Source organism: Perognathus longimembris, chromosome 7 (genome assembly GCF_023159225.1).
Source record: "Perognathus longimembris pacificus isolate PPM17 chromosome 7, ASM2315922v1, whole genome shotgun sequence".
NCBI lineage: Eukaryota > Metazoa > Chordata > Mammalia > Rodentia > Heteromyidae > Perognathus > Perognathus longimembris.
In genome coordinates this window covers 34,639,338-34,655,816 of record NC_063167.1, presented here as the reverse complement: position 1 = coordinate 34,655,816, position 16,479 = coordinate 34,639,338, and the positions used below count along the sequence as shown (strand labels likewise).

Sequence of the window (16,479 nt, the reverse complement as noted above, 5' to 3'; positions counted from 1 at the left end):
AAGGAAGGAAGGAAGGAAAAGGAAAGGAAAAGAAGTAAAAAGAGGAGGGGAAGAGGGAGGAGAGGAAAGGGGAGAGAAAGGAAGGGAAAGGAAGGGGAGGGGAGAAGGGAAGGGAAAGAACCAATATACCAAGGCGCCAGTATTCTCTCTTAGCCTGACCTCTACCTTTAGCAACACCCTAAACTCACCTGAGAATACTCTTCATGAGAATCAAGGTCTTGAAAAAAACTTCCAAATATAGAACAAACAAGAATAGCTGATTTTTGCACATTTACTTTACTCCTACACATATACCATGAATAAACACTTGCTAGTCTTAAATTATATCCTAAATCTAGAGAGCTTCACACAAAAGTAACTCAACTTAGCAAAAGAGAGCATTAACACTGAATAAAGTAGGTACTCACTTTTAATTGCTGAGTTTGTTTTTCTTACCTCTGCTGGTAGTGGACTAGTAGTTACTGGCTTGACTGGGTCATGTGACACAGCCAGAGTTCCTGCAGAGGAAGTTCCATTCATTGTTAATTTGGCTGCATCAGCAACTTCTCCATTGGGTAAGATCCCATCAGCAAACCAAACTCTCCTCTGCTCTCTGGGCTGAGCCACTTGAGGGGCCAGGAAAACAAAACAGGCATCAATGTGACATTGGTAGGGTTTCTGACATCAAAGAAGAGAAGGTAACCAATTCCAGATGTACAAAGAAATCACTATTTCGATAGATTAGAACTATAATTGTATATGAAACTGGTTATAAACTGATAAAACTACATGCTTAAATATACACTTTACTTCTATAACAAAGATGTAAAATACTTCTATATATGCAAAGATGTAAGATACTTTGCTTTAAAATACTAAGGATTCTTAAACACATCTATGATTATGTCACATACTCTGTCCAGCATCATTGACAGAGAAACTAAGGAAAGTATTTTTTAAGTGCTTAGAAAATAAATCTAGCCAAAGAAATCCACAGCTCCTAAAAGTATGAGGTTTTCACAGAAATCAAATATCTGGAAAAGTGATATGGTAATTTTAAAGGACAAAAGCTGCCCTAAAGGATGTTGAAGAAATATTAATTAATAAAGGAAGAATTGGCAAAGATACATAAGCGTTAGGAAGCAAACAGACCAGATCTTTGGCTAAAATCGAGCTGTAAGAAGAAAAAGACTGATCTGGCAATACAAAGTAGTTTGCATTTCAGAGAAAGGACAGGAAAAAGCTAGAAAACTCCATCTGATGAAATCTTTTTAAATCCGTTTTGGAAATCAACTCAAAACAGTCAAAACAAAGAGAGCATACAGAAGAATAACAAAAACGACAAAAGAAGTAAGGAGAATAGAGACTTTAAGAAAGTCTGAACTCAAAAAAATACAAAGGCATTTCAATAAAGGATGATCTGAAAAGAAGAGAAAATGGGGAAGAGCCTGATACTCTGAATAGAAATCTCTGGTAGTCAAAAGGGGAAGGGAATATTCCTAGACAAAAGACACAAAATTAGTGAAAGAAGATTGATTTTAACTATCAGGGGGAACATCTTGAGAAGATCGTCTTAAAAGAAATACATAACTTATTTTTAGTACTCATAATCCCCTGAATTTGCAAGATGCCTTTTATCTGGCAATCTCATAATCATAAAGAAGTGGTAACCCAAAGTAAGTTGAGCCTATAATTTCCTGTCACATGATATAATTCGAATTAAAGTCTTAGACTTAAAGGTCCATGTATGCAAGATAATATTTTCATATTTCATAATAGGTTTAAAATGAAAAGGGAAAACAATAATGTAGTTCTGAAAAGAAATACTAGAATGGGCTGACTAGCAGGAAAAAAAAAAAAACTCTCATTTTCATTACTTAGTAAATTCCTGCCAAAAGACATTAAGGTAGATATGAGACTGACTTTAAATTCTATATTTCTAACTATAAGCATTGTCATTACTCCATTTTTAAGTTGGAAAGGAGATTGGCATATTTTCAGAGGTGCTCCCAAAATATCAGGCTACACAATTATTATTTTTTATTTGCCCAATTATAGTATGGACATATTTCTCATTTTGTTCTTCCATTTCAATACCATCTGAAGGGACTTGTCTGAAGTGTTTAAAGAGTTGTGCTGTAGCCACATCACCACCTTTTCAGAGGAACTTGGTGAGGAAAAAGAGAGAGAATAGCACATGATCCCCTACCTTCTGCTCCAGGGTGCTTTAAAACTCCCACAGGTACCATCACAGTGGGAGGTGGAGAGCTCAGGGCTCCTGAGGCCTGAGCTTGCTGCAAGGGAGGGATAGTAGAACAGTATTCAGCAGGATTGTTAGGGTTAGGGCTGTGGCTTGAGGCACTCATCATGTTCTCCCAGGCTTGAGCTAAAGCAAATACAGACACAATCAATGTGAATGGATTGCAAAATGATGGATATCAAGACCTCCACAATATTGGATAAATAAGTAATGCAGCTTCTCCTCATTAATACTCATAGTATTAATACTCTTCCACCTAGTGAAGGTATAAGGAGCCAGGTGATTTTATTCAATAAAGGAGACTATTTGCATAAGCTGGTTGGAGCAAATAAGAAATTACATATTTTTTAAAAAGAATAATAACATGATACTTCTGATAGGGACTGATATGAGACCAGTCCAAGTTAAAGACAAGGCCTATGGTTTCTTTAAAAGAGACCACATATTTCCTGACAAGGGAGTGACCTTAAAGATTTGAACTAGAATAGACTCTAGGCCTCTTGGCTTGTTTTAATAGCTAAAGTACTTTATAAACTTGTATCAAAAATCAAAATCAGGAGCAAAAACAATACAAGTCCATTGTTTCATCTCTATTTGTTCAGGCTTTTCTTCGCTGAGAAAAAAATTTCATTTGAACAATTCAGAAGCCTAAAGCTCGGGAGAACATATCTCAGTTATTTCTGTGAATTATGCTTTTATGCAATCATCCTGCAAAAAACAGTATCCAGGAATAACAATAGTTCTGCATCTTTGGTGTGTCTCAAAAGCACAGGACCAATTTGAACATGAAAATGTGCCAATATCATATAAATGTGATCAACCAATATGAATGATCACAAAGACATTAAGATTCTAGTACTCTTTAATTTCACTAACTACTGACATAGCAACTATGTCTTTAAAAGTAAATAGGATGAAAGACCCTATGGAAATAAAATATATACATTTTATTTTGGAAGTTCATATAACATATGCCCAGGAATAGAAACCATCCAATTTTTGAGCATCTTTTTAAAAAGTCCTCATTCAACATCAAAGAATGAGCCATAAGATTTTGAATATTTATTTCCTCTAAATTGGAAGACAAGGCTAGTAACAAAAGCTATGTTCATTTGAAAGCACTGGCAGAAAGAGGGAAGGAAGAGAATAGGAGAAAGGGAAAAGAGGGAACACTGAAAAGCATCAAATTAAATATTCAGAAAAAGACCAGGCTAAGCCATGCAAGAGGAAAAGATGCTGGAAAAACCAGGAAAAGTAGATTACCTTAGGATCCCCTGTTAAGGGCCTCCTTGGCTTAATAAAAAGTAGTATTCCATATGAATCCTCTGCCATTTCCTTCATATTTAGCTATGCCAAGTTAAAATAAATTGCCAGCAAGCTGGAAGACCTCATTAAATAAAAGAGGTACGAGGTATTGTAATTAGCTGCATGCTCTTGTCTGAGGATATATGTCCGAAAATGAAAGCAGTAGAATAAAAATCATCAATTGAGCAACTCAGTGAAATAACCACCATTCCAAAAATGACCCTTAAGAGTAGAGAGAATGTTTCACATTTGATCAAAATATCAGAATTCAGAAATGGGAGAAAATTGGGTGGATCTTAGGATATTAGAACAGATCAGATTAACTGACATGCAAGAGGTTAATAAGCCAGCAACAGGAAAACATCAGTAAGGAGCAATGCAGACAGACAGAGCAGGAAGGACCTGAAATTCCAGACTTGAGGAGGCACACTAACAGGCATAGGCAACAGTGGTGTTCAGGGTCAACATTTTCTTATAGTAATTATTACGGTCATTTTACAAAGACACATTCAAACAGAAAAACGGCTGGGAATGTGGCCTAGTGGGGGAGTGCTTGCCTCATATACGTGAAACCCTGGGTTCGATTCCTTAGCACAACATACATAGAAAAAGAAAGAAGTGGCTCAAGTGTGGCTCAAGTGGTAGAGTGCTAGCCTTGAACAAAAAGAAGCTCAGGGACAGTGCTCAGGTCCTAAGTTCAAAGTCCCAGGCCTAGCCAAAAAAAGAAAGAAAAGAAAAGATTACATTTATCTCTTTACAAGAATACTCATGGTTTTAGTTTTTCGTTTGTTTTTGTTTTTAACTTAACTATCATTCATTGCTAATGCCACAAAACAACAAGAAAATTAAAGTTATATTTATCCTCTTCTGGCTGTATTTTTTCATCATATCACAACAAAATTCAAAACCTTATTCTTATAGCACATCTATATAACTGGTAAGAAATAACTGGTAAAAAGTGCAATTTTCAGCCAGATACAATAGCTCACACCTGTAATTGTAAATACATAGGGGACTCAGATTGGAAAGACAGTTAGGCCAGCCTGAGCAAAAACTTTGAAGGAGTCCTTCTCAACCAATAGCTGGGCATGGTATGAGTTTGAAGTCTGGAGGATCATGGTTCAATTGTTTACTAGCCTGGACAAAAATTCCTGAAACTCCATCTTAATGAAAGATGCTAGGTATGGTGGCACATACCTGACAGAGGGAAGTATAAAATAGGAGGATCATGATCCAAGTATGGACCTAGCAAAAAATCAAGACCTATCTCAACATAATTGGTGCACAAAATAGGCTGGAGGCATGATTCAACAGTAGAGTACCTATCTAGCAAGTACAAGACCCTTGGTTCAAACCCCAGTACTATCACCAAAAAAGAAAAGAAAAGAAAAGAAAATTTCTACTTAACCCTACATGTGATATATAATATTTTTAACAAAATGGATGATGAAATTAAGTAGTATTAAGAATGTTTTGTATATTAACGTCTATTAACTTAGAATGCTTTTTTTTTCAGTCATGGGGCTTGAACTCAGGGCCTGTGTGCTGTGCTTGAGCTTTGCTCAAGGCTAGGACTCTACCATTTGAGCCACAGTGCAACTTCCAACTTTAAACATTTTGAAGTTACTATGGTAAGTTATCTTTCACTAGAAAAAGAGAGCTTCTCTGGAAATGTTTAATTTTTCTGTTTGTTTGTGCCAGTCCTGGGGCTTGAACTCAGGGCCTGAGCACTGTCCCTGAGCTTCTTTTGCTCAAGGCTAGCACTCTACCACTTGCTGGTTATTTGGGGGTAGTTTATTAGAGAAAAGTCTCACAGACTTTCCTGCTTCAGCTGGGTTCAAACTGTGATCCTTAGATCTCAACCTCCTGAGTAGCTGGAATTATAAGGATGAGCCACCAGCGCCCAAAGGTTCAGTTTTAATATCTATTAGCTAGCTGATAAGTATTTTCTCCAATGCCATCTGTCTCTATAAAGCACGATTATTTCCAAAGAACTTAATTCTTCCCACAAAACTTACCTGGCTTTAGTATTCATTAAATTAGATACAGGAATTCTGGGATGCCAAATATGTTCAAAATGTGGAAAATAAGCTCAGTAACTTTAGTTAAAGCTCTGACATGTGAGAAGATGATCAACTTGTAAAGAAAGGCCAAGGGGGGAAAAAAAGAGCCTTTTCACAGGAATTCTCTTATTCTGTCTCAGTGACTATACAATCAGCCTGTTTTTAAATACTTACCATTCATTAGCACTGAGTGGCAGATTACACATACTCTAGCTTCCTTTCGATCCATGTATAACAGTTTACATTTCAGGCTACAGCAGGAAGCACAGAAAACCTGTAGGGGGAACAGAACATAGCTTACCAAGGGAGCAGACCAACACTGACTACTTATTGACAGCCAGCCCTACTAGACTACAGTATTAAAGAACTTACAAACAACTGCAATTCAGGAAGTTGAAATTCAAATCCAAGAATAAGATTTACAAGTCTGTTCACAATATGGAAATCAATAAAGCTTACTGAAAATAAAAATCTTTGTCAAGGCCATAGAGAAAATATATGACAGGGAAAAACAAAACACCTGAGCTGCCCTTCGGCTAATTTCTACACCAGAGATCATAAAACACAGCACTTGACAGTTGCATCTGCTGTTTCTGTTCTGAAAGAAATTAGAACAAGGTGAAATAAACAAAGATTGAATTTTCTAAGCTTTAACTTCTGTTTTCTACTTCCTTTATGTATGGAATAATAATCATACCAGCTGTTCTTAGCGGTTTTCTGTGAGATTCAAAATACACAACTCAATCATAAAAATAGGCCCAATTCAGCCAAGGGAAATTAAAACGGACAACAGCCATGTCAAGTTCCAGCAACTTATTTTTACTTTCTGGGCTTAGCTGTAGTCTCACTTCCTTTCCCAATCTACACCAAACAACAATAATCTTCTCAAGTTCCAGTGTATTTTCTTGAGGAATCTAGTCAATTATCACAGAGAGCTTCAAAGCTCTTCCCAGTAGGAACAATTCTACTTCTCCAATTTTTTTTTAACAGTCCTGGGGCTTGAACTCAGGGCCTGAGCACTGTCCCTGGCTTCTTTTTGCTCTAGGCTACTACTCTACCACTTCAGCCACAGTGCCACTTCCAGCTTTTTCTATGTATGTGGAGCTGAGGAATTGAACCTAGGGCTTCATGCATAAGAGGCAAGCAGTCTTAACCACTAGGCCATATTCCCAGCCCCTACTTTTCCAATTTTTATGGTCAAGAAGTATCCTCTATCTTATAAAGCTAAGGAGAGATCAGGCACCCTATCAAAGTTAATATTAGGCTGAGCGTGGTGGCTCACACCTCTAATCCTAGCTACTCAGGAGGCTGAGATCTGAGGATCACAGTTCAAAGCCTGCCTGGGCAGGAAAGTTCATGAGACTCATCTCAAATTAACCATCAGAAAACTGCAAGTGGTGCTACTGCTCAAAGTGGTACAGCGCTAGCCTTGAGCTAGACCTCAGGGACAGAGCCCAAGTCGAGAGTTCAAGCCCCATGACTGACCAAAAAAAAAAAAAAAAAAAGTTAACATTAGATCATTTTCCCTCCTATTAAATAAAATGTATATTAAGTTACTATGACTACCAACTTAGTTTTCAAAGGATTTTACATTCAAAAGAACCTCTAAAAGTCAGGAGAATAGAAGCTACAGACTGATTGATTGATTGACTGATTGCCAGTACTGGGGCTTGAACTCAGGGCCTGGACGCTGTCCCTGAGCTTCTCTGTGCACAAGGCTAGTGTTCTACCACTTGAGCCTCAGACCCACTTTCAGCTTTTTTGGTTTATGTAGTACTGGGGAATCAAACCCAGGGCTTCATGCATGCTAGGCAAGCACTGTAGCCCTAAGCCACATTCTCAGCCCTACAGTATTATTTTCTATAGGTAGAAACTGAGTTTCAAAGGTGTATTTACCATTTTACTGCTGTAACAAAATACCAGATAACACAACTTACAGAAGGAAAATATTTTATTTTGGTTTGCTGTTTCAGAGGTTCAGCATAGTGGCAATAAAAAATAAAAATGAACAGCTCATATCATGGAAGCCAGGAAACAGAAACAGAGAGGCTTGTGCTGTGGGCTTTCTCTTTTTTCTCCATTTATTCCATCTGTCCCTTCCCCTCCTATAGGATATTGCTCCACCAATCAGGAAGTCTTTCTTATTTAATCCTCTCTGGAAATACCCTAACAAACACATTCAGAGGTGTGGTTTATTAATCTAGGTACGGCTCAACCTAGTGACACTGACATCAAAATTAACCATCAGAGACAGTTAAACAACTTACTCAAGTTCACAAGTATTAATACTAGACGCTTTACATATATTTCCTGCCTCACTAAACTACCAACTTCTGTGAAGACAGTCATTCACATTTAATAACTCTAGGATAGACAAGGGCTGTGGTCTAAATGTGTGAGGACTTTTGCTTTTGCTATTTTGATGCAAGTCCTGGATCTTGAATTCAGGGCCTAAGTGCTGTCTCTGAGCTTTTTTTTTTTTTTTTTGTGGCCAGTCCTGGGCCTTGAACTCAGGGCCTGAGCACTGTCCCTGGCTTCCTTTTTCTCAAGGCTAGCACTCTGCCACTTGAGCCACAGCGCCACTTCTGGCCGTTTTCTATATATGTGGTGCTGGGGAATCGAACCCAGGACTTCATGTATACGAGGCCACTAGGCCATATTCCCAGCCCATGAGCTTCTTTACTTAAGGTTAGAACAGTTACCATCTCCAGTTCTGAAAAATTCATCCATAACCATCATCTCCATCTATAATTCTGTCCATTTTCCTGCACAGCAAAACTTAATATGAAAAAGTCACCTTCACTTCCAGATGATGTTTTCCATTTTCAACTTAGTCTCATCTAGCCTTTTGTACCCACTGGTCCATTAAACCTGCCTTCTTTCCCAATGATCTTGATGTACCCAAGACCAATAGTATCTTTCTTGTCCACATCTTAGTAACCATTATCAGCATTTTACATATTTTATTAATACTTTCTTTCACAAAATGCATTCCTCTTCTCACTTCCAAGATATCATATTCTCTTGATTTACTGCTTACCTTTTTGGCTACTCATTCTTAGTAATGTATACACTTCAGTGTTTCAACCCTGACATTTTCTCTTCTCTTTGTACCCTTTCCCTAGGTGACCTCTTCTGTTTTCATGGCTCTCACTATAATGCTTACATGACCTGCAAAGCTGTACTTGTTTCCCTTTCTATTTTTAGGTGACTATTTCCTCATTAAGTATACTTTGGCCATACTAAATCAACCTTTCCTCTCTCTCTCTCTCTCTCTTTCTCTCTCTTTCTTTTTCCTTTTCTTTTCCTCCCTCCCTCCCTCCCTCTCTTATTGTTGTTGTTGTTGGTTGTGGGGCTTGATCTCAGGGTCTGTAGGCTGTCCTTGAGCTTTTTCACGCAAAGCTAATGCTCTACCACTTTGAGCCACAGCACCACCTCCATATTTCTGGCAGTTAACTGGTGATAAGAATCTCACGGACTTTCCTGCCCAAGCTGGCTTTGAACCATGACCCTCAGATCTCAGCCTCCTGAGTAGCTAGGATTACAGTTGTGAGCATGGGCACCCAGCTGAATTCCTTTTCTTTTGTGTTTTTCACTGAAGCTTTGCTCATGCCATTCTCTTTTCCTGGACTCTTCTTCTTTTTTTCTGTTTTGTTTTTTTTAGACAAGGTCTCCCTGTGGAGTCTAGGCTAGTCTGGAACTAACAACATATAATAAGCTGACCACAACCCTGGGATCCTTGTGTTTCTGCCTCCACGTTGCGGAATTACAGGTGTTCACTACCAGACACAAATTCTCTGTTCTTGAAATAGTTCAGTTCTCAGCTTTCAAGTATCATCTAGCTCAAAGACTTGTCCTTCCCACCAACACCATTTTTTAAAATATTACTCCTCCTGTTAATTCCCTTCACTGCTCTGACCACAATTTATCTTTATTTGGGTTTTGTCTTTAGACTAATATTTACATACATGAGGTTAGAGACCACAATAACATCATTAACTCAGCACCTGGCCAATGACAGATGAACAGCAGGCAGTAAGTCAATCATAATCTATGACTGATTTACTCATCAACAGACATCTATTGAGCACTTTGTGGCTGCCAGATGCCGTGTTAGATGCTAGGAATACAAAGTTAAATCAGAACTCATTTCAAAATCCTTAGAGACCAATTGAGGATAAGGACAAGCACAATGCTGCACGAATAAATGTTAGGTGACGTCTACTCTTAACCAACATAGCTCCCCTCCCCACTTTACATTGTTGTATGTAAGGGAAAATATTTTCCTGGTTTCATTTGAACTCAAGTTGAATCAACTGTTGGCCTTGTTTTACCTTGTCACATGGTTCAAATTAGAATGCCAATTAAAAGGCAGGTTTTCAAGTAGAGTGAAGTTACTGTGAATTGCCATGCAATATTCTTTAAAAAAAATAATTCCAGGTTATTTCTATGTATCTCAGGCTGGCCTTGAACTAGCATCATCTATCTCTACCTTCCAAGTGCTAAGATTCTAAGTGTTGATATAGGAGCAATATTCTATTGAAAGCAGATACTTATTTGTTCTCTTATCAGTTGATTCCATCAGTACATAAGTAAATAAGAAACTAGGGAAATAAACTTGTTACTGTTTGAATCTGTTGAATACAACTGTAAGGTCTATCCCAGGAGGGCTCCATGCAGATGCCCCCACTTCATTAAGTCTCCACCTAGTTACCTGGGTAACCAGCAGACCTGGAGGCAGTTACCTCCCCTTTCCCTGAAGTCACATCCTAATCCACCTGGCCACACACTCCCCCCCTCCTAGATAAAGCAGGGCTGGGTGGGGGTCGCCCTTCTCTCCCTTCTCTCCAGTCACGCATCATCTGGGCCACAGGCCAGCAGTTCGGTAATAAACTTTCTCTCCTGCCTGAATACTGTGTGGGGTTATTTCTCCTTTACTGGCTACCTACTTTAAAAACCTAACAACTACTTTAAACTATTTCTCAAAATTCTTACATCCATTATATGAATTTGACATCATCATCTAAGACTCAAGGTGTTGGTTTTCTTTTAAAATGCACTGTTGCATTAACAGACAATATTCATTTATTTCACAGTTTTTCAAATCTGATCATCGCTTCTGTGGTAGGGTGGAGAATACAGTAGTGATCAAAGCAGAAAAAACCTTTACCCTTACAGAGCTGGGGAAAGAATTGGAGGAGCAAAAACAAATAAATAAATTACTATTAGAATGTCAATAGAGGGCTGGGAATGTGGCTTAGCAGTAAAGTGCTTGCCTAGCCTGCATGAAGCCCTGGGTTCAATTCCTCAGCACCACAACATTTTTAAAAATTTGAAATCGATATGTCTAAATTGAATTAAAAGACTATGAATAGCAGAGTACTGGGAACTCACATCTGTAATCCTGGCTACTCAGAATGCTCAGATCTGAAGATTACAGCTTAAAGTCCGTCTGAGCTGGAAAGTCCAGACAATTTTATCTCCAATTAATCACAAAAAAAGTCTAAGTATTTTAGCTTTGAACAAAAAAAAACTCAAAGTCAACATCCAGGCCCTGAGTTCAAGGTCAAGGCCCCAGGACTGGCACGCAGGCACACACACACACACACACACACACACACACACACACACACACACACACAAAATGATGTAGAGCTTAGAAAGTGACTCAAGTGGTAGAATAGCCGCTTAACATGCTGAAAGCCCTGAGTTCAAATTCTACTTTTTTCTTTTAGAAAAAAAAGGCACAGACTATAGTATAGGAGAAAACATCTGCAAAATACCTATTTTGTAAAAAAAAAATATATCCCTATAGAGCTGGGGATGTAGCTCACTGGTACAAGGCTTTTGTTAACATGCACAAGGCCCTGGGCTTGATTTCCAGTACCACAATTTAAAAGAAAAAAAAAACTATCTAAAATATACTAGGGCTAGGAATATGGCCTAGTGGCAACAGTGCTTGCCTCCTATACATGAGGCCCTGGATTCGATTCCTCAGCACCACATATACAGAAAATGGCCAGAAGTGGTGCTGTGGCTCAAGTGGCAGAGTGCTAGCCTTGAGCAAAAAAGAAGCCAGGGACAGTGCTCAGGCCCTGAGTTCACAGCCTAGGACTGGCCAAAAAAAAAAAAAGAAATTATATTAGGGCTGAGAATGTGATTTAGTGGTAGAGTGCTTATCTAGTATGCAAGAAGCCCTGGGTTCAATTAATCAGTACCACATAAACAGAAAAAGCCTGAAGTGGAGCTGTGGCTCAAATGGTAGAGTGCTAGCTTGAGCACAGGAAACTCAGGGACAGTGCCCAGGCTCTGAGTTCAAGCCCCCCAGGCAACAAATAATAATAATACTAATAACCTCAATCACGTTTCAGTAGGTTACCTTGATAATACACAAGTCATTAAGTCATTTCTTTTTTTATGAAAGGACCTTAAAGAAGCTAGGAATTAATCTAAAAAGGAAACAGTAATTGTGAAACAAAACCATAAATGTACCCACTTAACAGACACAATGAAAAATAGCACTCCAATTTAACTGGAATGACTTCCAGATAACACACTCTGAGCAAAGCACATTTTGAAATTTCACAAAGAGATCTCAGCTCATCAGTTAAGTTCAGCAATCATCTCAGAGATAAATCAGTGCCAGAAAATTCTTTATACTCCTTTCTTTTTTAGAACTACAAGGGAAAAGAAGAACATCTATGCAATCTCCCCATTTACAGAAGAGGAAACAAGAGTCTCAGAGCTTCTCATTCTCAGTGCAGGGTTGCTCTTCCACGCTTTCTGACTACAATTTTCTTTACTGTCATGGACTGTAATGGAATAGAATGGAATGGAAGCTGCTCATGGTTGTGGTAAAAAGCAATCTGATTTTCATTACACTTTTTAGAATTAAAGTAGAAAAATGTGGGCTGGGAATGTGGCTTAGTGGTAGAGTGCTTGCCTAGCATGCAAGAAGCCATGGGTTCGATTCCTTAGTACCATATATACAGAAAAAGCAGGGAGTGGTACTGTGACTCAATTGGTAGAGTGTAGCCTTAAGCAAAAAGAAGCTCAGGGACTGTCCCAGGCCCTGAGTTCAAACCCCAGAACTGGCAAAAAAAAAAAAAAATGGTAGAAAAATAATGTGGGTACGAAATGGTACATAATATTTTCATTAAATCTCCCTTCTTTCAATGACTTGGTGTCCATGATGTTCTTTTGTTCAAGAGAAATGAAGTTTATCTTGATTGCTACTTTCCTACGCCCACTATCTGGCAGAATTCTGTTCATATTTGGCTTCTACTAGATGGGAGTCCATAGGGCTACAAATGGCCATTCGAAAGGAGCCTCAAATAAACTGGCCTCCGAAGTTTTAGCATGGTTCCCTGAAACAGCACAAAAACCATATCCCATTCACCTAAAAGATGCTTCCTCTGCCTTCACTCAGCAGGAAATAGCCTGGGGCTTACACTGCCCCTGTTCCCTAACAACAGTGAGGGTTTTCATCCAAGAGAGGGATGAGGGAACAAAAGTGGAACTGGGGCTGGGGATATGGCCTAGTGGCAAGAGCGCTTGCCTTGTATACATGAGGCCCTGGGTTCAATTCCCCAGCACCACAATGGCCAGAAGTGGTGCTGTGGCTCAAGTGGCAGAGTGCTAGCCTTGAGCAAAAAGAAGCCAGGGACAGTGCTCAGGCCCTGAGTCCAAGCCCCAGGACTGGCAAAAAAAAAAGTGGATGTTAAAGATAAAAAGTGGTGGATATAACATGTTGCAGATATAATATGTGACACGGAACTTCTTGTTCCTATATTGCTTCAGGTTCCTGCTCAAATGGTCTTCTTCCCATAATGCCCGTCACCCAGGTGACGAGTGCACAAGCAAATCAAGCAATGAAGATACTCGAGGAGCTTTGGACTACAAACCTGCCCTCCAAGAGGACTCCATTGGACTCCTTTATGGAGTCCCTCTCTGAATGGTTCTTTTTGCTAAAAACTCAAGATAAAACTTGCCAACTGACCACCCACAAATCGTTCTCTTCCTTTTATCTGTTAACAGAATCCTAAATCTGTTCGGGCAACACAGGGCCAAGTCTAAGGAAATAAATGATTGATTGCCAATCCTGGCAATCCCAAATCCCTTTGTCAATAAATTGTCTAAGATATGTGCTCTAAAATTGACTAATGATTTGAAAGAAGTTGCTAAGATTACTTCCTGGTATGAAGGTAGCAGGATAGGAAAAGCTCTTTGTCCCTGAACCAGTTTCTTAGCACTTTGGATTTGTCCTATTGAACTGGTACTTAGAACTGAACCACTACTATATTAAAGCTATAAAGGAAAGACCAAGAGAACTTCCATAATCTTGACTTTGCATGCAGCCATAAGTGAGTCTTAAAGCTTATTCTAATATGAAACAAATGTTTCTCTAAGCCAGTTAGAGTATATGTGTGTGTGCTGCTACATATCTAGAGTGAGTGTGTGTGTGTGTGTGTGTGTGTGTGTTTTGTTACATATCTAGTGTCAAAGATATATAAAGGGGGGCTGGGGATATAGCCTAGTGGCAAGAGTGCCTGCCTCGGATACACGAGGCCCTAGGTTCGATTCCCCAGCACCACATATACAGAAAACGGCCAGAAGCGGCGCTGTGGCTCAAGTGGCAGAGTGCTAGCCTTGAGCGGGAAGAAGCCAGGGACAGTGCTCAGGCCCTGAGTCCAAGGCCCAGGACTGGCCAAAAAAAAAAAAAAAAAAGATATATAAAGGTCAGAAGGGTAGAGATTTTTTTTTTTTTGCCAGTCCTGGGGCTTGAACTCAGGGCCTAGGTACTGTTCCTGAGCTTCTTTTGCTCAAGGCTAGCACACTACCACTTGAGCCACAGCACCACTTCTGGCATTTTATTTTATTTTTTTTGGTCAGTCATAGGGCTTGAATTCTGGGCCTGAGAGCTGTCCCTGAGCTCTTCAGCTCAAGGCTAGCGCTCTACCACTTGAGCCACAGTGATACTTCTTCCTGTTTTCTGGTGGTAAATTGGAGATAAGAGTCTCACTGACTTTCCTGCCTGGGCTGGCTTTGAACCTCGATCCTCAGATCTCAGCCTCCAGAGTAGCTAAGACTACAAGTGTAAACCACCAGTGGCCAGCTTACTTCTGGCTTTTTTTGCTTATGTGGTACTGTGTAACCGAACTTCATGCATGTTAGGCAAACGTTCTGCCACTACACACATTCCCAGCCCTAAATAGAGATTATTAAGAACTTACATCTAGGGGCTGGGGATATAGCCTAGCGGCAAGAGTGCCTGCCTCGGATACACGAGGCCCTAGGTTCGATTCCCCAGCACCACATATACAGAAAACGGCCAGAAGCGGCGCTGTGGCTCAAGTGGCAGAGTGCTAGCCTTGAGCGGGAAGAAGCCAGGGACAGTGCTCAGGCCCTGAGTCCAAGGCCCAGGACTGGCAAAAAAAAAATAAATAAAAATAAAAAAAGAACTTACATCTATAATGTCATGTATTCTTCACAATATTCCAATGAATATTTTTATCACTTTATTATTTTTGGATATAATAAAACTAAGGATTAGTATAGTTACATAGTTAATAGCATCAAAGTAAAACTTTAAATCTAGATCTGCATCAAACTTTATAGTAAACGTTCTTTTTAAAAACCTAAAACCCCAATTGCTACCCTTTTGTATAACCTTTTGAAGTTTAGAAAATTAAAATATAGAAAAAAGAAAATCTCTTTTCTTCCCTGCTTATAACTCATGTTAAAAAAAACAAAAACCTAATAATCCAGGCATAATGGGTCATGCCTATATTCCTGGGTTATTTAGAAGACTAAAACCAGGAGGATCACAAGTTTGAGGCCATACTAAGCAAAAATTTTATGAGACTACTCAACTTATAGCTGGACAAGGCAGCACATGCCTGTCATACCGGCTATGCAGAATAATCATAGCTGCTGACCAGTAGACTAGCCTGGACAAAAAAAAAAAGTTTTTGAGACTCCATCTTAACATACCTGCCAACTCAGCTATGTCAGGAAGTGTAAAATAGGGTCACGATTCAGGTTTGGGTCCAGGAAAAAAGCAAGACTCCATCTCAAAATAACTAGTGCAAAACAAGGCTGAAGGTAGCTTAGCAGGAGAACAGTGCCTAGCAAGTACAAGATCTTGATTTCAAATTCTAGTTCCACAAAACAAGAAAACAAAATCCTAGTAAATTGTATTACTCACTAACACTCTGAGGAGAATCAAGAAACATTATTAATCTTACAATTCTATTGTAAGGATCTATAGCCTTCCACTCTATTCTCCACATATAAGGGAGGAAAGACAAAAATATGCATGTCTATATAAACTCCCAAAGTATCTGCTAAATACCATGGCAAAACTCTTTGTCAAAAAAATAAGATGATTTCTAAAAGTGGTAACAGCCATTTTTTAAGAACTACAAAATAGGAAGTCAATCACAAATATTTCTTAAACTGAAACAACTTCCTTATTTCAAACTATTCATTTTAACCACATTTCTATCAATACAGAAACCACAAAATTTACTCTTCCTCAATTCACATCTCTTTACATAGAAACTGACACATACACATTCTGGAAACAACAGCAAAAATTACATCCACTGTCTAAGAATCAATGAAGTCATATTTTATATAGAAACTCATTAGAATTGAGTTCTTTAAAGTTATTTATGCCAGGCATAGTGACGCATGCTTATAATGTCAGATACTCAAAAGGAAGATCTTGAGTTTGAAACCACCAAAGCGAAGTTAGCTAACTCTACCTCTAAAACAAAATAGAAGCAAACGTGTTAGGGGCATGGCTCAAGCTGTACAGCACTTGCCTAGCATGCATAAGGCCCTGGGATCCATTCCCAGAATAAGGGT

The 16,479-nt window shown here is 39.0% G+C and overlaps 1 protein-coding gene across 2 annotated transcripts in view; it reads right to left on the bottom strand.

The window, feature by feature from the left end:
* Positions 1-16,479, bottom strand: part of Zfyve9 (zinc finger FYVE-type containing 9) — a 103,331-nt gene that overhangs the window by 34,459 nt on the left and 52,393 nt on the right. The window contains exons 5-7 of one of the 2 annotated variants that reach the window (XM_048351309.1): positions 5,782-5,881; positions 2,189-2,365; positions 436-605 (exon numbers count right to left, since the gene is read on the bottom strand). In XM_048351309.1, the coding sequence (XP_048207266.1) occupies positions 436-605; positions 2,189-2,365; positions 5,782-5,881 (447 nt within the window). The remainder of the gene's footprint in view (positions 1-435; positions 606-2,188; positions 2,366-5,781; positions 5,882-16,479) is intronic. The other variant, XM_048351310.1, reaches the window with a different exon arrangement.